Consider the following 25572-nt stretch of genomic DNA (forward strand, 5'->3'; position numbering starts at 1 on the left):
CCAGCACCAGCAGGCTCCATGTGGGACCTGCTGCCAGCAGGAGCTGCTCCAAAGGGCTCCAAAGGAGAGGGAGAGATCAGCAAGAGCTGTGCCAGCACTGCACTGCAAACTCTCCTCTGCCCCCACCAGCCAGGCAGGAGAGATGGGCTGCACCAGGGCACCCACGTGCTCCCAACCCAGTGCCCCTCTGAGAGGCTGTTGCACACCTGGTGCCACAGGCTGAGCTCCAGAAATGCTCTCTTTAGGTCCCAGTTTGTCCTCTGAGGGCACAGCCTCCCCACCCATCTGTGGGCCATGTGGCACAGGGGCATGGAACAGGTAAACAGCTGTGGGGAGCCAGAAACTCATATAAATAAATATCCAGAGAGGAAAATACTGTGACAGTGAGAGATTTTATTGAAAGAGCAATATGAGAGCAGCCTATGTGCCTAAGAGCTTTGCCTCCTGGCTGTGGATCTTAAAAGTGGCCGCAGGAACCCCCAAACATCCACCAGCCAAGCAGGTTTCTCACATGATGCTGGCCAGAGGCTGCTGCCTGTCCTGCTCAGGCCACAGCCACAGCACAGAGCAGCACTGGAAAGAAAGGAAGAGGGAGAGAGTGGAGCAGAGCAGGGCTTGGGGGGGCATGTGCTGCCTCAGAAAGGGAGCAGCATCGAGGTTCCACCCGAACAGGATCTTCCCAGAGTGCTCTGGCCAGAAAACTCGTCCTCCTGGAAGAAGTAGAACAAAAACTACTCAGTTTTCTCATTCAGACTTTCACCAGCTTTTTGCTGTATCCCAGGTGAGGTTTTCTTGTGGAAAACCAGCAGAGGGAAACTGAGAGCAGCACATGGGAAATGAGGTTGGCCAGGGTGGTATGGGGCTGTGGGATCTGCATGTCCCAGGCCTGGGTGGGCACATTCCCTCTCCCAGGACACAGCACAGTGGGAAAACTCAATCCTTACATCAGTGATGGCAACTTCAGCGTTCCTGAGGTTGGTGTTGAGGACGTTGGGCAGTGGGACTGACACACGCAAGGCATCTGCAAAAACGGGTGTAAGAATCTCACCGCAGGGATGAGATCCAGAATGAAGGCAGCAAGGGGAGGGGAGAGCCCCAAATCCAGCTGAATCTGAGATGAGAGGGGACCCTGACCCCATACCTTGAACAGAAGGTACATATACAGCTGTGAGGACCTTCTTGAGCCACTCTGCCAGCGAGGAGGCCTGCAGGGAAGAGGATGTGTCAGAGCAATGGTTATGGGGCCATGCCAGGGTGATCAGTTGAGTTCTACTCAGTTTGCTATCAAATACAAGAACTAGGAAGCTTCCTTCAGTGAAACACTCCCAGGATTGAGGGTGGGTATGCTCTTTGGGTAATTTCTTTTTAATTATTCCTCCCCCATTCCAGCCCCCCCAAGTGAGGACAGAGACACCCAAGTGTCACTGCTGTAGGGCACAGGGGATCTGCAGGGCAGAGGGAAATTGGCCTCTGTCAAGAGAGGCAGAAGGATGAAAAGTGAAGAATTAGCTTGTGGATTTCCTCCCTCACACAGAGCCTCTGGCCATTGCATCACTCACTGCAGCACCTCCACCCAGTGCATGCACTTACACTGGCAGCATCAAGGCTTTGGGGGAACCGTGTCAGGTTGATGCTACAAAAGATAAAAACAAGGAAGAGTTGGGGTGTGTTGGTGCAGCCTCCTCCAGGCCCCTTTCTTGGTCTGGAAGTTTTCTCACCCCCATAAAGATGCAGGATTTTAAAATTAGAACAAGTTTTTTACAATTCTCTCATCACGTCAACCACGCAGTTGGTCTGAGGTTGGGGCTGGGAGGAAGCAGGAAGGTTCCAGCAGCCCTTGACATCTTTACTGTGTCTACATCACTGTCCCCCACCAGCCCCATTTGTCCCCAGGCAGAGCCCCCCCACCCGCAGAGCTGGCTCTACCTGTCAAGAGCCAGGGAGGTTTGCAGATTGCCATCAGAGACTGATGGGCTGATGTTCAGAGCGATGTCCTGGAAATGGAACAATGAAAGAAATGAGGTTATTCCCCTGTACAGCTCCCAAGACTGAAAAGTGTATTTGTAAATTACCCATTCTGTGAAAAAACACTTGTCTGTGCCGAGGAGCCACATTTTTGTGACAGATGGCATCATGTATCTCTCTCCCCAGGGTTTGCCTTCCTGTCTTTATTTTGTGTTATTCCTGAAACATTTCACTTACACTTTGTGCTTGGTTATGAGCTCGTTTAAAGGACTGGGCATCACCGCTTTGATGATGCAGTAAATACAAAAGTACAAACGCTGCAGGGCCAAGGGTAGGGCAAGCCAAGGGGATGCCAGCAGTGATCCAGCCTCAGCCAGTGCCCTGTTACAGGCATCTCATCCCCCAGGAGCTCACTCACCCCATCAACGGAGAACAGGAGCCCCTGGGGGGTCTGCAGGGCAGGGCTGGTGACATCAATAGTGGCTCTGAGGGTGACAGTGGCCCTTCCATCCCTCACAGTCACCACTGGCTCATCCCTCACTCGGACATGCAGCTCCAGGGGCAGGGAGCCAGGGAGGGCCCGGCTGAGCTGCAGGAACAGAGGAGGTCAGGGCAGGGGTGGGGTGAGTGAGGGGCTGGAATCAACGCAATGGAGAAGGTGACTGACCTGGGGGATGAATGGGAAAAGGGCAGACACGGTCAGCGAGCTGCTCTGGGGGACCTGTGGGAACAGCACCGGTGACATCGCTGCCCGGGAGGGGCTGGGCAAAGCCGGCACTGGGCCCAGCTGGACCCACAAACACAGCAGGCAAAGGTGGGCACCCTTGGGTCACCCAGGGGCAAGCAGGACACTGACCTGGCCTTGCAGAGGGGAATTGCTCCCCGTCAAGCTGGTGATGCTGAGGTTGAGGGCGCCCTGGCCCTGGCCCTGCTCCAGCAGGGCGCTGAGCGTGTCCTGGGAGAGGCTGAGCCGGGGCCGGCGGCCGGTGGCCAGCTGCAGGCTGGCACTGAGGGGCAGTGCCTGCCTGGGGGGCATCGCGCCATCCCTGCCATTCTCAGCGAGGAGCTGCAGGGGACACAGCAGGGAGGGGCGTTGGTGGGGCTCAGAGGCTGCACTGGGCACCCTGCCTGCCTGTGCACCTCGGGGAGGGCCTCCCAGGAGGTTTGTCTGCGTTAAATGATGACAGGGCTGCTCCAGGCTGCTCTGGCACAGGCAAGGGCTGCATCTGCTACACCTTCCCCACTGAAACACTGCCACGTATTCTGATTGGAAAGACACATTGCTGATATTTTATGCATGATTCTGGTCCCCGTCAATTACCAAACTTTGACAAACCACTTATAAACAGAACATGCCTGGAAGCAGTGACTGCTGCTCCTGTATGAAATTAAACTTTTCTGATTAAAAACTATGAGAGTGCTACAATTACGCTTAATTAAGTAGCATCAAGCCACTCTTGATCATGCCACCATCAAGGATTAACAAGCAAAAAATAAAGAAAAGACCCAGCAGTGGCAATAGCAGGGATGTGGCTGGAGCAGACTCATCAGAACCTTCCTGTGAACAGTGCCTGAAGGCAGCTGAAATGTGAGTAGCCTTTGATAAACATCCACCATGTTCCAATGAATCAAAGTCAAAGGTTCTGGGACCAGGGAACACAGTGGCACTTACGTTCAGATCTATCTGGATGGCATCACCACTGAGGATGGAGAAGGAGGGCAGGTCCCCCAGGGCCCCGAGTGGGAGCACCTCTGTGAACACAGGGAAGAAAGCTCTTCATCCGTAATGGCAGGGGATTCTGCCAAATCCCATGGTCCCAGGAGTTACTGGAACCATCAGCAGCTCCCACTCACAGCGTTCCCAGCTAGAAAAGCCACTGGAAACAATACTTTGCAGCAAAAGTGTTGTTTCTAAAAGCAACCATTCCTGTGGTGGCTTTCTGCTGGAAGAGCTGGCTGCTGCTGCTTCTGGGGCAGGGAAACTGAATGTTGGGTTTGAGCTGGGAGCTGTGGTTTTAGAAAATTACTAAAATATTTGTATTTACCTAACGTAAAAAGCCAAGCAATGCTAAGGGCAGGATATGACAGGGAGGATGGGAACAGGAGGTGTCAACTTACGGTTCCTGGAGCCCAGCAGGGAGCTCAACACCTTGAGCTTGGCGTTGATGATGTTGCAGCCCTGGGGAAGCAGAGGGGAGTGAGAGGGTCCTGGGACCCGCTGCACCAGTGGGTGACGTGGCACCAACACAGCCAGGGACAGGGCGCCCTGCTGGGCTGCACATGTGGGCAGGGCTGCTGCAGGCAGTGCTGGGGGGCACATCCCATCACACAGGACTCAGAACTGTGTGGGTGAGCGCCCCTCTGAGCCAGCGTGGGTCTCACCTGGGTTAGTGGCTGCTAAACCAGCGCCTGGCTCAGAAATCTGTTTGCCAGCAGAGCCTGGCGCAGGTGCTGGTGCTGCCTTTCAGCAGGAGGAGAGGCTGACCGCCCCACTGAGCTCACAGCTGTGCAAATATCCACATCCATGGGGCAGCCTGGCCTCCTGCCTGCCCTGCCCAAAGTGCTGCCTGCCCACCAGGCACTGGGCACGAAGGTGGCTCTGCAGACTCACCAGATCCTTCAGGGTATTGCTGAGCAGGCGTTTCAAAGGCTCTTCCAGAACTGGCACTCTGGGTCTGGTAACAGGAAAATAGGAGATGGCAAGTGACAAAGATTAATGCTGGAAAGTAAGGGGACTTCACGCAAGAGAAATGTGAAACCTCACTTGCATTGTCCTTACTCAGTGCTGAAGTATTACCATTCCCAAGCCCTCTGAATCCTGCCCAGTGCCAGGTTCCCCACATGCAGAAATGTTCTTTTCTTAGCCAAAATTTTAGAAAAAGGTCAACAGTTCCCCTCTGAGCCCGACAGCTGGATCACCTTCAAGGCACCAGGCAGAAAGCTGCTGCCACCAATGACCAACAGCACCAAGGTGTCCCAAAAGCCACGGGCTGGCCATGGGCCACCCACTCACACAGATGTTCCCTCACACCTGATTCCTACCTCACACGGGTGTTTATGTCAACAGTCTTGCAGTTCAGAGCGTTCTGGGGAGCCATCCACGTGTCCCGGACCAGGATGGTCGCATCCACCTCCACCAGCTGGCAGAGCGGCTGGCCCGGCACGCTGCCCAGGGGAAGCACAGCAGGCAGCTCAGGACACTTGCTGACCATCTTCTTTCCAGAGACACGGTGCCCCCCTGCCCCAAGCCATCCCCTGATGGACATGCCCTACCTGCTCTCTACCAGCAGCTGTGTCTGGAAGTCCACCTGGTGCCCAAAGCCTGGCAGGGAGCGCAGACTGATTTTGGGGAGGGTGTTGTTCACAATTCTCAGTCTGGATGGTTTCAACAAGGAAAAAGGCAGTGAACAGCACATTTGCACAGCCCTGTCCCCTCAGCCCCAGCACTGCAGCTGTGCTTTTGGGGTCCTCTTCCCCCTGGGTCTCATCAGGCATCCCCACCAGCCAGGAGCAGCTTGTGGCACATACAAGGCACCCTGGGATGCCAGGCAGAGGCAGAAACTCCCAACAGATGAGCCCCCATTTATGAACCCACCCCAGGAGAGGAGGGAGAGAGGGAGCCCTGCGTGTACAGGCTCCAGAACAGCCTTTCCCCAGCATGGCTCAGACACACCAGGCTCCTCAGGGTCACCATCTCCCACTTGCACTCACCCTATGAGTTCTTCACCATTTTTACCCAGAAGGCTGCCAACGAGACCGTTTTTGCCGAGGAGACCGTTCTTGCCAATGAGAAGCTCAAGGACGGTGTCAAGGAGAGTATCAATAAGGCCATCTTTGCCAAGGAGACCATCAACGACACCACCTTTGCCAAGGATGCCACCCAGGATGCCATCTTGGCCAAGGAGGCCACTAACTACACCATCTTGGCCAAGGAGGCCACCTAGGAGACCCTCTCCACCAAGAAGACCATTTCCACCCAGGAGACCGCCAACAGCACCGTTTTCTCCAAGGAGACCACCAAGGAGACCATCTCCACCAAGGAGACCTCCAACAAGTCCTTTTTCTCCAAGGAGATTCCCTACAGGACCATTTTCACCAAGGAGACCTCCAACAAGGCCTTTTTCTCCAAGGAGATTGCCTACAGGACCATTTTCACCAAGGAGACCTCCAACAAGTCCTTTTTCTCCAAGGAGATTCCCTACAGGACCATTTTCACCAAGGAGACCTCCAACAAGGCCTTTTTCTCCAAGAAGATTGCCTACAGGACCATTTTCACCAAGGAGACCTCCAACAAGGCCTTTTTCTCCAAGGAGATTGCCTACAGGACCATTTTCACCAAGGAGACCTCCGACAAGGCCTTTTTCTCCAAGGAGACTCCCTACAGGACCATTTTCACCAAGGAGACCTCCAACAAGGCCTTTTTCTCCAAGGAGATTGCCTACAGGACCATTTTCACCAAGGAGACCTCCGACAAGGCCTTTTTCTCCAAGGAGACTCCCTACAGGACCATTTTCACCAAGGAGACCTCCAACAAGGCCTTTTTCTCCAAGGAGATTGCCTACAGGACCATTTTCACCAAGGAGACCTCCAACAAGGCCTTTTTTTCCAAGGAGACTGCCAAGCAGATTGCCACCAAGGAGACCACCTGAAGCTCTCTGGGGAACATCTTTGGCTGGTGAATCTTTAAAACCTGAAGAACAGAATCAGAGGTCACTGTGAGCTACACAAGGTGTGCCAGCCTGGCTCTTCCCTCCCCTCTCCCTCTTCATACAAAAGAGGTGGTGGCACCAGCCTCTGTAAAGTAACTGAAGTGCCATTCCCAAACTGCTTTATAAATGCAAATTACTTGCATTGCCACTACTGCTGGGCAGATCTGCACCAGCTTCGGATTTTCTGAGTATGATTAAGAGACAAAAAGAGCAGAACTGGCCTCAAAAGAAGGATAAATCCTGTCTCTTACATACACTTACCATTCGTATCTGGTCTGGCAACTGACAATGGGATTATAAATCCTTGTGAAGGGATCAGCAGGCTGTTGAGCAGGACAACAGTCCATAACACCGACATCTTTGGTCCTGATAGCTGTGGGAAGTGATTGCCATGAGTGCAGTGCTGGGAGAGCGAGCACCAGCCCATGGAGGGAGGAAAGAGAAGGGAGGGAGGAGAAAGGAGGAAGGGAGAAAGAAGGAACTCCTGTCAGGGAAGGCAAAATCGGGGAGGAGGCTGCCGGCATCTCTCCTGCCTCCTCATCACAGTGGTGATGATGGACAGTGACCCTCCTGGTGGCTCTTTCCTGCAGAAGGAACCAGAGTGCCAACCCCAGTTACTCCAAAGACCCATGGCCAGAGCAGCCAAGGGGAGAGCAAAGCGTTGCTGGGATGCTCCTGCTGTGACCCCCAGTGCTGGTGAGCAATGGCCTGACTGAGCTGTGTGATCTGGGACTCAACCATCCTGGATGGGGATTTCTCCAAGAAACACATCCTGCATGCCACAGAAGGGGAAAACAAGACATTTCTGACAACGTGATTGTCTCTAGAAGAAGTGCAACAACATCTACAGAATACAAATACACGAACATATCGAGCAAGGAGAGAACCTCCAGGGAGAATGTCATGATTTCTGCACAAACATCAGATTCTGAGGCTTCCCTCTGCAGGAAACACCTGATAGAATTGTAAGAAAGAGAAAGTAAACTTTAACATTTCAGTGTCATTGAAATATCTCTGTGGTACCTACAACTTGAAGTAGCTTATTTTTCTTTTTTAAAGAACCAAAATGAACTTCATTGCTCCAAATCCATTTAAATGTAAATAACTCATCAAAAAGGGATCAAAACAAGTGTGAGAGGTCTAATTCACCTTAGCTAGAAATCTATGGCAGATAATCGAGTTATACCAAAGATAATTGAAGTGATAATTGTTCATGAAAACCCTGAAATACCCTTTCTTCTGCAAGGACTGCAAATCCAATGAACACGCACATCTCTTCTGGAGAAACTTGCACTGAAAGGCACCATTTACTTCTCAGAGCAAAATTCAGGCAGGCAGCAGGCAAGAATAACAATTTTTGTAAAAGGCCAACACTCCCAAAGGAACACTGAGGGTTTGCAGAGGCAGAAGCAAGGAGCACACTTTTTGGGGAATAAGCTTGCTCTTACCTGACCAAGCTCTCTCTCCAGCCAATGTCCCTGTCTTGTGAAGATCAAGGGGATCCAGGATCTTCATATATAGAGCTTCACAGCAGGAAAAAAGGCAGGTGATGTCATTTGGGACATCCAAAATAATTGGTGGGGAGCAAAACAAACAAGGTCTTGTTTCTGGTGACTTCCACTGCAAATATTTCCTTGGAGATATTGGGAGTTAGGTAAATCATTGAGTAATCTGTAGGTGCAGGCTCGGCCAGCCCTGGGTGCCTGCTGTGGTACATCATCCTTTCATCCTGCCTGCGTGAGGACGTGGCTGAGATGTCATGCCCTGATAAAATACCTTTCTTTCTTTTTTCCTTCTGAATTGAATTGATGTTCTGACTGAAAAATGTGTCAAAACACTGGCCACCCCTGGCTGCTCATACTTGTGCAGTTCTCAGGGCTGCAGTGCTGAGCAGTAAGCCCCTGTGTGGGGATGTGCCATGTGTTATGATAAATGAAGGACCAGGCAGCACCTTTTCCAGTGTAAAGACAGACTGTGGAGACATTAATAGAGCCAGGTATTCCCTGTCCAGGCCACCAGGACATGCCCAGCATTCCCATCCATCTTGCCTACAGCCTAATCAGTCCCACAGCCTAACAGACACCCTGGGCTGACAGACTCTTTGGAGAGACACCACCTAACTGGGAAATGCTGCCCTTATCTAACTGGCATGGAATTGCTTCAAGTCCATCACCTCTGCTCAGAGTGCTCCAGAGGGCTGGAGGTGGGATGTGCTTTAACAGGAAGACACTCTTGAGAAGCTGATGCCATTAACCTGGAAGGTCCCAGGCCAGAACTTGTTGGTTTGGGGTCTTTCTGAAGTTCTGGAAGGATTGTTGATCCCATTGTGGGCACACCACCCCATGCAACAGATGTGCTGCAGCTGCCCAGGTTCCTGTGTCTCCTCCTTGCAGCTCTCTCCAGGCCCCTGCCCTGATTGCTACCCAGGAGACACAGAGACACTGCAGCAGCTCTTTGGGGCAGGGAAAAGAAACCTCCCTCCATGGGCCCCAGACCAAATGGGGCACATCCTGACAAGCCCAACAAAAGCTCCGTGTGCTGAAGGGAGAATGCACCAGCTGAGGGGACTGGGCTGAACTCTTCACTCCCTGATGTGCTCATTGACAACAGGAGTGGATGGCAATGGCTGCTCCCCAGTCTGCTGAAAAATAATCCAGAAAAATTGCTTGCTCAGTGTTAATACTTTCTGTAAACTTGGAAATAAATATTTCCAGCAGATTAGCCAGCTTTGGACACACATTATTTCCAGCTTTGAAAAAATACCTCAGTTAAGGGCCAAGGAAGGGGTGGAAAAGATAATCAAAGCACTGAAGGAGTTGTCACTCTCCTTGCAACCTGATCAGCCAGGACCTCTGGAGCACAAAGCCCAGCTGTCACAGTGAGATCATGACCTTTGATAAGATGGACGAGGGTGTTAACAAGATGGTATTAAGTTATCATTTATCCCGAGTCGCTTCATGGTCCAGGAGCCACTGTCCAAAACCTGAACTACCATGAAGACAGCCCTGACACTGGTCAGTGCACAGGGAAGGGGCAGGGTGGCAGCTCTGGGAACAGCTCCTGCCCAGTGACCTCTCAGGCATGACAATAACTTGGCCTCTCCCCAGTGGCTGCTGAATGCAGAGGTCTCTGACCATTGGATATTTTGGAAAATCCGAAGCAGATTCCCATAAAGAGAATGGCATGGTGATGTCCAGGTCTCGCTAAAGTGACTTTCAAAGCCCCAAGAGCACAGAGCCAAATTACTGAGTGAGGACAGAAACCAGAACGGATTTGGTCAGAGGGAGAAGAATAGGACTGGTGTGGACAGACATGTTTGCCTCAGTTCCCTGTGCTTGGATCACCTGGAATGAAGCTGTCAGGCAAACAGTAAGGGGCACGTACCCCCAAGAAGAGTCTGAGACCTTGACAACAGCAGGCTCCAGTCAGAGCAGGCTGGGGGAAACATCCTAGCTATGGATGGAAAATGAGGTGGATCTGCTCTGCTCTCCCACTGATGGCATCATTCAGACATGGCCTGTCTGCCTGAAGAAACCATGGTTTGCCCTGCCATCCCTGTGGGAGCACTGAGGGACTGGTACATCCCTGCTGCTGAGGGGTCAGGGCTTCTGGGTCTGTGCAGGGCTCCAGGGAACAGCACTGGACAAGGCTGCACATCCACCCCAGGTCACCAGTGGCAGAGACATGACAGTGTGGCTCAGCAGCAGAGCTGCCTCATGAAAATTAACTAGGTGCTCCCTGAGATTCCCAGCCTTGAATTCTCTAGGAAAGCTGTGGACAGATATTTGGATTCATTTTTTTTTGCTCTGCTCAAAGGCTTGAGACTCAAACTGTTCAATTTGTTTGTTAGCTAACACAAGAACAATAAGGGAAATCTGGTCCATGCTTGCAGTGTCTTGAAGAGAGACATCACAAACCCCAGTTTTTGTGGGGAGCTGGTTTTACAGCTCCTTCCTCACTGTTGAGGACTCCCAAGGAGAATGATTCCTCACACATGATGCAGAACAAATCCCTGTGGAGAACAGACAGGGTTTTTGGAGCCTGTCTCCCCAGCAGGTTTTCCTGGGAGTAATTTCCTCAAAATAACCCACAACAATCTTTCCAAAGATATCCTTGGTTCAGCAGCAGCTTCCTGTCACCAGGAAAAGATGTTCAAATCATGTCAGCTCAATGAAATCAGGATCAAAGCTGTTTATTGACTTGCTAATGACAAGAAATTATCCAGGAGTCAGTGAGTTACACACTCGGGATCGATATCAGTGAAGCAGCTGATAAATACCAACACCAGCCCAAACCTGACTCCTGCTGGGGTCCTAAATCCCTGGGCACACTCCCCACCCCTCACAGCATGTGCACCTGGGAGCAGGGGGTCACTTTCTTGCACCCATCCTGTGGGAGTGTGGGTGATGCATCCTGACAGTGCAAATATGATTACTAATGGCACCAAGTCCAGAGGTGGCCCAGGGTATGGCAAAGCCACCATGGCAGTGCCCCTACCTTGTCCCCACTGATGTTGTAGGTGCTGCCCAGCAGGTCAGACAGGATCCCTGCACACAGCACCCCTGAAATGAGCAGGAGACACTGCCAGAGACACCTTGGCTGTGGTGGGCACTGCCAGCATCTCCAGCATTTCCCTGCCTACCAAAGGATTTTGGGAATACTCAGAGGGAAAATCAACAGGGTGGGAATTCTTGGGTTTGTGTATTTGAGTTTAGTCTCTGCTTTTGGCATACTTCCCACATGAGTTAAGTAGATAAATGGATGCTGCAAGGTGGGGAATTTTGCTGCCGTTTCAGCTGGGTTTGGGCGTGGTTAAGGGAGATGTGTTGATTTTTGGAGATTTCAGAAAGGCAAAGAGCTGTGATAGCAAGGGGGTTTGATTCTGAGGACAGGAACAACGCTCAGGAGGCCTCAGAGAAGCTGTCTACATCCTTTGCTGTGGCTCTGTGCATGCAGGCAGGTCCCTCCTGCCTCTGAAGGACTGGGCAGACAGAGCCTGGCTGGAGGCACTGCCCAGCACTTCCCCCTCCGGGGCCACTGCAATGGGAGGGTGACAAGTGACTGTCCCAGCAGAGCCCCTGACAGTCCTGGGCACTGCAGGAATGTGCCAGGTTCCCATCCCACAGGTGCCACACCCGGGAGAGTTACTGTGGCCAAAACTCTCCCACAAATGCACATTGTACATTTGGGAGCAGGGATCACTTCTGAGCATTTGTGCCTGTGGAAAAACAGGCACAAGTTTAGAAGGCTGATTTATCATTTGTTATTCCTTGAAATAACATTTTCATTTTCGGATACACTTCTGGTGGGAGAAGAGCTTTGAGACTTCCAGACCACAAACATCAGGAGCCTCCACTGCTGGGTTCACAAACCAGGGCTTGCCTCAGTTTCCTCCATCCCTGGCTGAACTGGGTTATTCTGGATTAAACCTGCTTTAAGCTGAGCAAAGAGCAGGAGCAGATCCCCACGGGTACCTGACTTTATGAGGTGTTGGGGGGCTGCAAGTCTGCCCTTTGACAAGCCTTTGGGAATGAGGTGCTCAACCCAAGGGCAGCTCACATCCCTGCCTGCCAGGCTGGGACAAGGAGACTTCCAGCAGCACCAGTGCAATTGTTGCACAAACCCAGGAATGGTTGGAAATGCTGCTTTTCACCAGTCTGAAAGCTCCTTTGTGTAGCAAAACTGTGAAATCTGTTCCAGTGCACGGAGAAGAAGGAGGAGGCGGAGGAGGTGGAGGAGGAGAAGGAGGAGAGGGAGGAGGAGATGATCTCTGGGAAACAGGGATGGGAGGAGGACGGGACTCACCAGAGCTGGCAGCACTTTCTGAAGGGTGCTCTGAAGGACCTTGCTCACCACTTGGGCTGCATGCTGGGCAGGGAGAACTCATCGCCCTCAGAGCCCTCATGCACCCTGCAATAATTATTTATTGAGGATCAAAAGTGGGAAAGTTACTCGCTAAAGAAATTGATCTGGTACGGATTAGGGCAAAATTTGCCTCGTGTCTAATAAAATGTGTTTTCTGTCTTTGCAAACCTTTTCTCAAGAATGCCATCTTCTGGTTTTAAATGAAGCTGAAGGCTTACATCCCTAAAAGAAGCTCTGACAGTCTGCAGTACAAAGCAGAAAAATATGCACATTGCATGGAATAGCACAACTAGAGCTGGTCTGAATTTGTCCATAAAATCTTTGTTTACTGGGAAAAAAGGAACTGCAAAAAGAATTTGCGTGCTGCAGAAATCCAAACCTGAAGACTGAAACCTCTAACAGTGCTGTGACCTGCCCCTGAGGAATTGCCAATCCTGGCAAAGCAGCAACGTGTCCTTTGGGATTTTCCTGCTGGGGGGGTTGTTCTAACACTGACAGAGGGGATATGGGAGCTCCTGGGGCTGAAATTTGGGGTGCCCCTGGTGTCCTGCCCCAGCCACCCTCCGACCATCAGGTTTGTGATTTCTGTGTTCCTTCTGTAAAGCTGCTCAGAGCAGAGTTTGGTCAGCACAGAATAAACCCCAGGGATGAGTGAGCCCCCAGATCCCCCAGCCATCCTCCCCCTTGGGCACTGGCTCCCATTGACCTTTTCCCAGTGATTCTCATTTGGACTAAGCCACGAAGAGCCCTGAGCCAGGGGAGAACACCAGAAAGATCACCAGAAAACAGAAACTTTTCACCTTCAGCCTGAAGGAAAGACAGAGGAAAAGAGCTGGGTAAGGGGGAACAGTCAGAGCCCAGGATTTTTGCTTACAGCAAAGTCACCTCTTGCTGATATTCTCATTACCATTTTCTTTCCCATCTTGTTCAAACTTTCCATTTAAATCTACTTTTAAATTTAGAAACATCTTTCTTCCCAATGAAAAATCACACAGGCTAATTTGGAAAAAAATCAGGAAAAAATTGGTTTGGCATTCAAAATATCTCCGTGCCCCCATCCAGCACGGATCTGGGGGATGGAGGACTGGCTCTGATCCCCCAGAAATTCGGGGGTTGCATTGGGACATCAGGGACAAAAGCTGGGACGCTGCAGAGCCACCACACCTGCCCAGAGGGTGCTGGGGCAGGAGCTGAGGCGCTTTGTTGGCTTTAAGTTACAGCTTCTTTGTGTGTTTGTAGACACAGCCATGCAGAAAATCACCAGCTTTAATATCCCACTTGTTAGCAGGGAGTGATTCGTGGCTGCCTCGGGGCTGACACTTCCCAACCTCCCCCTTTCCTCTGCCTGTCCCTGTTCCGGGCTGGAGGCTGCGGCTCATCACTCACCCCCTGATGCCTTTCCTGGCCTCGGTCTTGGGCTTTTTTTTCCACAGCTTCCTCTGCCATTTTCTGCAGAACATCACTCCCATTTGGAGCAGCTGAGACTGCTGGAGGATTTGCAGAATATGAGGAGTTCAGCACAAACCCCCCAGGGGAGAGCCTGTGCTGGAGGGCGAGGGGTTGCAGTGTATCATAAAAAACATCTCCATTAACATATCCCATCCCAGCACACCCAGAACCCCTGCTGATCTTCTGCAGAGAGGTAAGGAACAGTCAGTCTATAAAACCTGACTGAGAAAGAGGAGAACCAAAAGAATTAAAGGGGATACTGTTGTGTGAGCTGGTCCCTGAGGATTTCCAACATCTGCCAATATAAATAATTTCACTGATAAATCTGAAAGTCTGTGTATGCTCTCAGTCTTGGGTCCCAAATGAAAGCTCCCAGCCAACAGAGACTTGTGCACCAAGTCTGAAGGAAAAACCTCATTTGCTTAAATACAGACAGAAGTGGGAGCAAGAAGAAACCAAAGATGGGCAGTGGCAGATTCTGCTCTTGGAGACACACATGTAATTGTGACTCTTGGAGGAGCAGCTCCCAAAGGTTTGTGGGGTTGTCCAAACACTGGGGGGCTCAGCTGGGGGATAACCCAGTGAAAATTGTGGTAACCCCAATAATATTCTTACTGATTTCAGGCAGGGTTAGAGTGAGGATGAGAACTTGCACCTGCCCACAGAATGGGCTCCTCAGCCCCAACCCTGCCCTAATTCCACCGTGGGACACCCACACATCCCACCAGGCTGCAAACAGGCTGCACAGATCCCTCCTCCAGCCCCCTGCTGTCCCTTTGGCCACCGCTGTGTCCTCCCCATCCCCTCTTGGGTGCCCCACCCAGCAGGACCCAGCTCTGGGAGCTCAGCCTGGTGAGGTAATGCAGCACAAAGTAATTTATTTCCTCTCTTCATTTCTGTATAAAACTTGTCATGAGGTTTAATCCGTCATTACCTCCCTCCCAGAGCTGTGCTCGGTGGCCTGCTGCTAAGCCCAGACAAGGAGATTTACATCTTATCTAACAGGAGTGTAAGATTTATGGATAACTCCCGACAAGGAGCACATCATGCCAGAAAGACACTTTTGTGCTAGTAACTTGATCAGTCATTATGCTGTGAGTTGACATCTAATTAAGCCTCCACAGGCATCATCAGGTCCAGAACAGCTCTTCAGGAGGAGAAAATCCACCTCTAAGCAGCGTGGTGGCAGCTTATCCCCAACCCTTGCACTGCTGGAACAGATAATAACGCTCCCCAGAAAATCCCCAGTCTCAGGGAGAGCTGGTGATATCACCTGCACTGGAAAAGGGAACCACAGGGGCAAATTCCCAACTGCTGCTCTAAAACACAGCAAACACTCATTTCTCAGAGGCTTTCCTAGGCTGTGTCCACAGCCCTGCCAAAGTCAGATCCCACAAAACACCTCCCATGGCCGCGGGGGACTCGTCTGAGGGTTACAACCTCCTCGACGGATTTACTTTTCTGAGCACATTTCTTGCCTCTCAATGGGCTGCCTACACCAGCATGGAAGTGTAAATCCTGCTCTCCCTTGGCAGGCTGCTCGATCTTCATATTTTCTCCTGACACTGCTCCAGGATGCCTTGGATGGAAATGCACAGCGTGGCTGGAATGCTGCTTTTCTTGGCATTTCCCTGCCATGCTGAGCAGGAAAGCAGCACCGTGCTGGGGAGAGCCAAGGGCTTTGAACGTGTCAAGATGCACCTGGAAGCAGAGCCCGGCTCCTCACATCACTGAGGCACAAAGGACAATGGCTGCTGCCCAGGCTGCAGGTGTTTCAACAAGCCCTGAACACCTCACCCCAGTGCCAAGGCAGCCAGACCAAAATGGGCAGCTCAGCGCTCTCTGGGAAACTGGTCATGCTCAGGAGCTCATGAAACTGGTCATGGGCTCACAGGGAGGGATGGGGGCAAGTCAGAACACAAAGGGGAGCTGGTGAGGCCATGCAGGGTGTGTGTGTGCATGTGGTGTTTGCAGGTGGGCCATGCTCTGTCCTCCAGGCCAAAAGGAAGCCAGAAGAACATGATGGACATCAAGCACAGGAAGGAGAGGGGTTTATTCCCTGCCATGAAGGGTTTCACTGTTTGTGGAGATATTATCAAAGAGAGTGGATGCCACTGACTGTATTCTCAGCCAATTGTAATAAATATTGCCAGTGGCTTTTGATAGGGAATGGGTTTAAGAGAGGAAGGGATTATTGCACATATGCCATTTCAGATCTTCTGTCTGGTCTAAAACTCGCTGAACCCAATAGAAACACTTCTGTTACCTTCAAAAGACTTACCCAGACCTGATGGAACCAGAGAATGTCCTTAATAAATTGCCAGGATCTCCTTCAGGTCATGTTCTAGTCTCATCCCTTCTGGTCTGAGCTCCTGAGCCAGGAGAGTGACACAAACCACAGCAGCCTCCCATAGAATCCTGGAACAGTCTTGGTTGTGAGGGACCTTAAAGCTCATCCAGTTCCAATCCCCTGCCATGGGCAGGGACACCTTCCTCTGGACTTTTCCAAGTCCCATCCAGCCTGGCCTTGGACACTTCCAGGGATGGGGCAGCCACAGCTTCTCTGGGCACCCTGTGCCAGGGCCTCACCACCCTCACAGGGGAGAATTCCTTCCTAATCTCTAACATAACCCTGCCCTCTGTCAGTTTAAAGCCACTTGTCCTGTCATTCCATGACCTATTCAAGTTCCTCTGCAGCTCTCTGGGGGCCCCTTTAGGCACTGGAAGGGGCTCAAAGGTCTCCCTGGAGCCTTCTCTCCAGGCTGAGCAGCCCAAGCTCTCTCAGTGTGTCCATAGCAGAGGGGGACACGGAGCTGCTGTCCCTGTGGTGTTCAGAAGAAAGGGTGGCTGCAGAGCAAAGAAACCCACGTTTGCTTTCTAACAATGTTTGATTTCTTGGCACCCTCCATCCAGGGGCCTTTCTTTGTGCTCCTCAGGAACACCACAGTGAAGACAAGCTGCCCCAGCACCTGCTGTTCAATCCTTCACCTCGCTGGGTCAACGGCCAAAGTAATCAATTCTATTGGGAAACAATAAAAATGGTACAAAAAACAAAGTGTCCCCCCAGTGTCCCGGTTCCCAGCCCTCTTTGCCAATTCCTGCCCCATCAGCTTTGGTTGGGAGGATATATAAAACCAGCAGGATTTCTTCATGTGGCCACAGCAACACACAGACTGAGTCAGAAGCATGGGAAGACCAGCCAGGAGAGGTAAAGATGCTTTTGCAAACTGAATAACTTGATACAGGCATTGCTCCTACTTTTGTGTGTCTCCATAAGGGTCAGCATTCACCAGAAGTGATGCTTTCTGCAAAGACTGAGATAAATATGTATGTTTTCTGCAGGTTAAACTTTCTGAATTACTTGTTTTCATAACATTGTAAGAGCATTACAGACATTATATACGATTCCCAAATGTTTTTCAGAGACAGATAACACTTTCACCTTTTCATTTGACTCTATGACTCCACCATCACTTCCATTCCTTCCTCTATTAATTTTAGCTTCTGTTTATTTGCTATTTTTATACCAGTTGTGGCCATTCTGTGCTCCTCAGTAAGTGAGATATCGCTGCAGGCACTGTTCTAGCTCACAAGATTGCAGAGGCTCTTCAAGGCTGAACCTTCTGTCACTGCTTTTGAGACACCACACGAGAGCTGTGGGCTGTTATTGCACCAAAGCTGACAAGCTCCACACCACAAACCCAGTCAAGGAGCAGATCTGTGGCTCTGTGCCTCAGTGGCCAGGCAAGGGCCACATTGTTCTGACCATGCTGCTGTGGGTGCCCCTTCCTCCCCCTCCTCCTCTTCCTCTTCTTTGTCCTCCTCATCCTCCAGGTGCCTGCATGGCGATGCTCCGCACCCTGAGCGTCCTCCTGAGCCTCCTGGTGCCAGCTCACACCACCAGGTCACCCGACTGTGGGGGCATCCTCACCCCCTCTGGACTGAGATACCGTAAGTGCAGACCCACCCCTCCCATGCCAGCAGCAGCCAGTGGCACCTTCCACTGAAACACCAAACGCTGGCACCACAATCTGGTGCCACTCCTCAGCTCACCTGCCTCACCCCCCGCCCATTGCTAGCAGCAGGGGGTCAGTGAGGGATGGAAATGGGTTTCAGTCTGTCCATCAGGACACAAGCTCCAGAGGCTCTCAGAGAACCTCTGCCCTGTTTTGCAGTTGCTGAAGTTTCAAAGCCACATGCAGAGTCGGTCCTCAGGAGGGACCTCATGGACTCGCCAGCCCCAGCCCCATCTCCCACCTCTCCAAGTAGGTGAGTTGCCCTCTCTTGCCCCTGCCATGCCCCTGGCTCACACTGGTGTTTGAATATTGGGACAAAAGACACTTTGCCAGTGAGAACAAAAATCCTCCTGCAGACCAGGAGGTTTAGAAATGAGGTCCTGGCTCCCTTGCTGGTCCCAGAAGCAGCAGAACCCACAATGCTCTCAGGGCATGGATTTATCTGTGCAGATCTTGTGAACTTTTGGGGTTTCTCAGGGTCTGTGCTGGTCTCCCAACACCTTCCTTTCCTTTCTGCTCCATCAGGAACCGAATTATCTCTGTCAAAGTTGACAAGTTTTCCCTGACACTGATCCCTGACACGGGGATGCGGCTGAGCATCGAGGTGGACCTGGGCATCACATCTGCCCTGTGAGTGCTGGGGCTGCCAGGCTGGAGCCAGCCCAAGCTCCTGGCTGAAGGCACCTGCAGGAGCAAGGGTGGCCTGGGGGGAGTGTGGCCAGGAGCACCCCCAGCTCCAGCCTTCTCCTCTCCTCCACAGCTCAAGCACCAAGGAGATGAGGTTGTCCATCCTGGCAGACCTCCACGTGGACATGAACCCCGAAGAGAACCTGGAGCTGGTGACCTCTGACTGCAAACCCACCCTGGAGGAGGTGCAGAGCACTGAGGAGACAGACAGGTCAGCCCCACAGCTTTCCTCCTTGTGGGGTTTGGGTAATGGGTGAAAGAAGAAACTGAGGCACAAATGTTTCTAGGCATTGGATTGAGACTTGGTCACTGCCCTCAAAGCTAACAGAGGCCAACACTAAAACTTTGTCTTCATGGGAGGAGCTTTGCTCTACTTTTTGGGTGGTTTCCCCATTTTAAGAGAGTTTCAGTCTGTCACAAGGGAGTGGTACTTTTAGAGTTGTGCAGCTGGAATGCTTTTAATGTAGGTCCAGTGGCAATTCTCCAGCAGTTTGTGATTCTGAATTGTAATCATAGCTTGATAGAAAACAGTGGCAATTCTGTCTCTGGGTGCCTTTTTGGTCACATAAAAGACACTCACCCACCTTTGGCTGATCTGGTTTTCTCCTAACTTCTGTTCTGTTGTTTTTACCCAGCAAGTCCTCAGGCTCAGACGTGGACAAGCAGATCGACGTTGAAAAAGTAAGATAAAGTTTGTAAAGGCATAAGAGAGCATTGTACAGAATGTCTGTAAGAATTAGAGCTCTTCATGTCTACCTGGTGCTTTTCCAGATTCCCCCCACAGCTCTGTGCTCACTGGACACTGCCACTGTCCCCTGGCTCCTGCTACCAGCCAATGGCAACACCCACCTCAGAGGCCTTCTGGGGACACCCAGTGCCAACAGACCCCCATGTTCATCTATTACCTTTTTCTTTTTGTTCTTTATTCCACAGATCTGCCTGGAAGTGTCCAAATTGCTGCTTTTCCCAAATGAACGGCTGATGTCTCTGGCAGGTGGGCAGTTGACTTTCAGTCCCATTATGGACTGAGGGTTTCAAGGAGCTTTTTGGAGCAGATTATGAGGTGGGACAAATTCCTACCCTGCAGTAGCAGAGGCTCTGCTGCCATCATCTCCCTGAGACCTGCTCCCTCTGCCCAGCTCTCTCCCTGTCTTTTTTACTCTGGAAACCCAAACACTTCCCAGAGCCTGTCATTCCTTCCCTCCTCTTCCTGAGCATCCCTCTGCTCCATTTGCAGCTCCATTCCCCATCACACCAAACTGCCAAGTCCAGTACCTGCCCCTGGCTGCCCCCATGTACTCTGAGCAGGGAATCATCATCTCTTTGCAAGTAAGTCCTCACTTTCCAGCTCTTACAGGCCAGCTCCAGTGCTTGGAAGAGCTGCTTCTACAGTCCTGAGACACTTGAAATTCATTTTCTCTTTGCCTGTGTCCCTGCAGACAACTTTCCAAGTGGCAGGGGCAGCGATCCCCCTGCCAGTCAGCCCTGTGCCTTTCAGCATGCCCGAGCCAGCGAGCTCCAGCACTTCCCACCTCATCCTGGCCTTCTCTGAGCACTTCTACACCAGCTTATTCTCTGCCTTGGAAGAGTCTGGAGCCCTCAACGTGAGTCTCCTGGTGAGTGGAAAAGGGAGGAAGGAAGGAGTGGGAGATACACACTTGGAGGGACAGCTCTGCCCTGGGAATGTCTTGGAGGAACCACAAGCCCTACATCGAAATTCGAGTGTGTCCAAGCACCTGCAGGAGTCCCAGCCCCTCACCCCCAAGCTCCTAAAAATATTCCTGGTCTAATGGAGCATGGAGAGCTTGCCATGAGGAGTAACCTGCACACTGCTCCTGGCATGGGCTGGTGTGAGGAGGGCTCCTGCACATACCCAGGGGTGGGATGGGGCTCATCAGAGGGGCTGGACATGAGCCCTGGAGCAGCCCCATGGGTCTGATCATGAGCTGTGCTTTGTGTTTCAGAGCTCTCTGACCACGGCCACCCTGGCTGAGAGGATCACTCAGGTGTGTTGCTGTCCCTGTAACTCCAAGAGGCACAGGCCCAACTCAGGGGGTGCCCCCAGCTGCCCACCCTGGGGTGCAGGAGTGGCTGCCGTGCCCAGAAACAGCCCCACTCCCTCGGCAGATGGGCTCCCTCTTCCAAGAGGACCTGCCCGTGGTGCTTCAAGCTGTGACCAGGAGCTCTCCTCACGTGGTGCTGGAGGAGGACAAAGCAATCGTGCAGCTCTTCCTCACTGCCCAGATTGGAGCAGGATCATCCCTCTTCCAGAGCTTCCTGAGTGTCAACGTGGTGGGTGTGTCAATGTGCTGAGTGTGTCCCTGCTGCCCACAGGCACTGCCCCTTCCTCTGAGCCCCACTGCAGCCACTGCAGGGGCTGATTCAGCCTTCTCCATCACAGTGCTCCTCTTGTCAGTGCATCAGAAACCAAAACCTCATTCCAAGCACTGAAAAAGTAGGAACATTTATTAAAAGAGTTACATGACAAATGTATGCTGAGCTCCCACTCAGCACTTCAGATCCTCCTGGGCAAGGATGGGGAGATTCACTTCAGAAGCCACATGCAACAAATTCACTTTTCCATTCTACCAGGAAAAATTCTACCTCAGAACAAATTTCCCAATTCCGCTGCAGCACCACATCCAACTGCTGTGACTGTGACCCCAAAATCACTCCAGCTTCTCTAAACAAGCACTGTTTGCCCATGTGGCATCACACAGGCTGCAGGGAGCACACTGCAGGAGGCAGCTCATGGATGGGTTCCTCACACCCCACAAAGCCACAGTGGGGTTTTTCCTCACTGATCCTGCTCTCTGTTCCCTCACAGGACGTGACTGCCAGGCTCCAGCTCAGCGTCGCCGACACCAGGATGATCATCTCTGTGGCAGCTGTAGAGTAATGCCCCTTCTGCCCTGCAGGAGCCCCAGGGGGACACATCCCACTCACATCAGGGAAAGGAGAGCCAAAGTGGGCTGGGGAGGGTTTTAGATTTTAGAGTTTGGGCATTGCAGACGTAGCTTCTTCCCCAGGGAGACCGTGAAATTCCAGAAACATGGATAGGGAGAAAAGTGGGAACTGCAGCTTCCACACTCTCACAAAGGCCCAGATGAGGAGTTTGGGGAAACAGGAGAAGCTGCTTAGAACAGCTCAGCACCAGCAGCTCCTCTGCTGCTCTTTGTTTTCCAGGGATATCGAGCTCAGCCTGGCCACCTCTGATGTGGGTCCTATTCTGGTAGGTACCTCCAGCTGTGGCCACTCCTGGCACCATCCTCTAAGAGCCTGGTCCCCCTCAGCTGCCCCAGCCATCCTGGGCAGCGGGTGCCAGCAGGGAAATATGGGAACACTGACTTTGGGTGCTTGCTGCACCTGGTGGGAGGGACAGCTGAGACATCCTTGTGGGATGGGAAGAGGTGCAGTGAGCACCAGGACCCTGTCACTGCTCTCTGCCCCTCTCCTCCTGCTCTAGCCCCACACCATGAGCTGACCCTGCCTTTCCCCCACAGGCTGCCTTGCTGGAGGAGCTGTTCCTGCCCACAATCCGTGAGGAGGTGCCAGCCCAGATAAACAGTGAGGAGATGGGAGCTCTGTGGGTGCTGCCATGTGGGAAGTTCAGCATGGACCCGGGCAGCACCCAGCTGGCAACTTTCCCTCTTTCTTTCTTTCAGAGGTCCTGAGACAAGGGGTTTTCCTGCCCCACATTGCCAGTTTCACTTACACTGATGTCAACATCACCATTCACAAGGTAAGAAATAAGACATTTGAACTGCTCCCTGCTGTGCTTGATTTAAAGGAAGCCTGGGAGCAATGCTAACCTCCCAGCTCCAGAATAAATCAGAGCCTGATTGTCCAGCCCTGGCAACATGCAGGACCAACTTCCACTGCCTTAAACAGGCCCAGCCCCTCTTTAGCCCCATGGACACAGGCAGTGGCTGGGGCTGTGGGGGTGGTGGTGAAGCCCTGTGTGGGCTGATGGAGCCACACAGGCACCATGCTCAGTCCTCCTTCCTTCCTTCCTTCCTTGCTCAGGATTATGTCTTGGTCCCCTGCAACCTCCAGCTGGAGACAAGGACTGGAGAGGCCAGAACATGGGAGTGAAGTCCAGTGTCTGGAGTAGAACAGTGGCAGAATCAGTCAGTTGACTCTCACATCGTGCTCCGTGGTTTGCCACTGCTTGAAATGTTGAAAATCTTCCTTGTTGACTTACTAAAACATCATGGTTTTATATTCTGGATAATAATGGTGTTGGACTAGCAGCTTTGTCTTCCAGCCCTGCTCCTGATAGTTTTGTTGCACAGAGAATGGATTGTAACAACGTTCCGTGCTTTAATTAAACATTTCTCTTTAATTCTGCATTTGTTGGTCTGACTATTGACATTTTTCCCCTCTCAACAATTTGTACCTATAAACAGATAAATTTTGCCCATCATGTCCAGACCCTACATTTAATTAATCCCACTCATTTACAAGGATGCAAAACAGACTTGTGCCTCTCAGCTGCAGAACAACACAGTCCCTACAAGGAGAGATCTTTCATCTGCTTTTCCTCCATGCCTCGTGTTACTATGGGAACATTACAGCTGGTGAGTTTCCTGGGTCAGAAAGAAGAGGAGGGGGAGGAAATCAGTCTGCAGAATGGTTTCTAATTTTAGACCTGAAGGCAGTTATATTTTCAACACTTTGCTTCTGAGAAAGCTCATCACAGAGGAGATGCTGAATGAGAGGGGACTGCAGGCGTCGGACTGCGCCGGCGCCGTGCTCGCCGGCATTGGGATGCTCTTTCCTACTGACCAAACACATCTCCAGGTTTTTCAGGAACATAAAGGGAGGGAAAAACACCCACAGCAGACACAGGCATCCAAAAGGGGAGGGTGGGTGGTAACAGAGCTTCAAATGCTGCCCCAGCCACTCAATTACTGGGTGCTGTTGGCATCTACCCCAGACAGGGTGAACATGAGGCTGTGCTGATGCCCAGGAGGAGAATCCTCATCCCTGATCATGCAGCTCCCACCTCAGCTCTCCCATGGTGATGCTTCACGTAACCACAAAACCTTATTAATTATATCTACATCTGCTTTCACTTGCTACAACTATACCCATCATTTCTAGCCTCTGAAGCTGCTGAAAAATACTTCAAAATGTTCTATTTCAAAGGCTCAGAAATAGGAAAAGCAAACAAAACAAGCCAGGTTGATTTACTGCAAGGAGTAAAGAACCCTGAAGGTTTATATGCCCGGAGTGGGGACCTGACTAATGATGTTAATGCCTGAGGTTGGCCATAGCAGAAACAGCTCCTAATAAAAGCTTCCTGGTAGAGCTGCAACCATTATTCTTTGGCTAATATATGTTAAACCAGTTTCCCAAAAGGAATAAGCTACAGTAGTGAAAAGATGCATTTCTTTGGCAGGGAATATTCTGGCTCCAAGCTCCACTGCATGACTCTGCCTCTCCAGTGCTGGGCTGGAGTCTCAGGAGCTGCACCCACAACTCTCAGCCCCACCCGGGAATAGCCACATCTTAGAGCTGCCTCATGCTGGAGAATGGGGGTCATCTGCTGCTCCCTCCAGTCACCCCATTTACTGAGACCCCCAGCACAGCCAGGGAAAAGGAATGCTGAAAGAATTGCTTGCATTAGCCCCCTTGGCAAACACAAAATCCATCACTTTCCTGGGCGGTCCTGCAGGAGGAGCTGCCTGGTGACCCCCAGCTTCCCTCACTACTGGCGCATGGAGCAGCATGCACTTGCCAGATGATTCAGACCCTAGAGCAGGGGGAACAAGCCCCTCCTTCAGCGCCCACAAAACAGCAGAGGGATGAAGCTTTTGCCAGGGGCACTGCTGGAGCAAGAGCCAGAGAGCTCCAGCAAACCCCCAGGCCACCAGCAGCACAGCCAGTCCCTGGCAACCCCTCCTGCTGCTCACCCAGCAAAAGATTTCCCAGCCTGTCAAGGTTCCAGTGTTAAAGAAACTTTCCTGAACAGGATTATCCCAGCTGTTAAGGGTTCTGGGTTGCAGTTTTCTGCTCTGGATATACTCCTGAAGCCACTGGAAATTCAGAGCATTGGATGTACAAGTTGCAGAAGTGACAAGTACCACTGAGAAGATGCTGCCTTTCCCTTTGGAAATTGCTCCTCTGCTGCTTCTCCCTCAGTCCCATGTGATGAGCAGCATGATGAAGGCCAGACCCCAAGAGGAAAAGCCTTTTCCAGGGGCACAAGTTGACTTTTCCACTCCTCTGTGACCCTAGGCTCGCTGTGCCAGCTCTCCATGCAGCAGCAAGCTCTCATCACACATTCTTGCCACACTGTTTTCTTTCTCAAGACAAGCAGAGGCTCTGGGACAGTGCCAGATCACAGAGCCCTCTGTAATGTGCCAGAGGAATGAATGCCTCCCAGTAGAGCAGAGTACACACAGAAGTGATGGCCAAACAGGAATGAAAAGGGGCCCTAAACTTTACTCACTGTCCAGAAGGTGTTTGCTCAGGAACCAGAACAAAACCTTGTATCAACACAGCCTGTTCTGCCACCTGTGGGCAAAAAGGATGGATGGAGACACCGAGTCCCAGCAGTGCAGGAGCCCTGGAGAGGCACAAAGCAGATGCCAGCACAGGTTGCTGGGGAGTTGTCACTCATCCCATCCTCCAGGGTCCCACAGACCCCCAGAGCCTGCTCTGCCAGCTCCAAGGGCGTGCTGGTGTCAGAGAACATCAGCAAAGGGATCTGAGCTCCTGCTCCTGGCTCCTGAGCAGGTTCCAAAGCTCCACAGCCTTGACTCTTGCTGGCACCTCACCCCACAGGGGTTCAGCTGGTGATGGGGCTGTACCCAGCTCAGTGCTTCAGTGTCACCACACAGGAGCAGCACTTCTGCCCAGGAACAGGACCAGGC

General features: G+C 51.8%; 2 protein-coding genes and 1 long non-coding RNA gene across 3 annotated transcripts; 1 reads left to right on the forward strand and 2 right to left on the reverse strand.

Annotated features, from left to right (window-relative positions):
• Nucleotides 1-392: 392 nt before the first annotated feature.
• Nucleotides 393-1635, reverse strand: LOC139599454 (uncharacterized). Its single transcript, XR_011682240.1, has 4 exons — nt 1591-1635; nt 1142-1205; nt 945-1021; nt 393-710 (listed from the first exon to the last, which is right to left on the reverse strand). It is a non-coding gene; the product is annotated as an uncharacterized lncRNA (long non-coding RNA).
• A 287-nt stretch (nt 1636-1922) lies between these two features.
• LOC139599322 (uncharacterized) lies at nt 1923-13999 on the reverse strand. The gene is made up of 13 exons (XM_071446526.1): nt 13926-13999; nt 13340-13346; nt 12968-13024; nt 6936-7044; nt 6353-6655; nt 5825-6202; nt 5239-5341; nt 5008-5130; nt 4577-4640; nt 4084-4144; nt 3638-3717; nt 2384-2554; nt 1923-1994 (listed from the first exon to the last, which is right to left on the reverse strand). Exons 1-13 carry the CDS (start codon nt 13997-13999, stop codon nt 1923-1925), a joined length of 1602 nt encoding a protein of 533 aa, XP_071302627.1.
• A 3175-nt stretch (nt 14000-17174) lies between these two features.
• BPIFB2 (BPI fold containing family B member 2) lies at nt 17175-23037 on the forward strand. The gene is made up of 16 exons (XM_071446527.1): nt 17175-17196; nt 17823-17939; nt 18164-18257; nt 18530-18634; nt 18765-18902; nt 19327-19372; nt 19625-19685; nt 19929-20020; nt 20131-20307; nt 20656-20697; nt 20819-20983; nt 21519-21586; nt 21878-21923; nt 22195-22258; nt 22357-22433; nt 22718-23037. Exons 1-16 carry the CDS (start codon nt 17175-17177, stop codon nt 22784-22786), a joined length of 1383 nt encoding a protein of 460 aa, XP_071302628.1. The 3' UTR covers nt 22787-23037.
• Nucleotides 23038-25572: the final 2535 nt, after the last annotated feature.

The sequence above is a fragment of the Agelaius tricolor genome, unplaced genomic scaffold (genome assembly GCF_023055355.1).
Source record: "Agelaius tricolor isolate 1412-34295 unplaced genomic scaffold, bAgeTri1.0.p SCAF_23, whole genome shotgun sequence".
NCBI classification, from domain to species: domain Eukaryota; kingdom Metazoa; phylum Chordata; class Aves; order Passeriformes; family Icteridae; genus Agelaius; species Agelaius tricolor.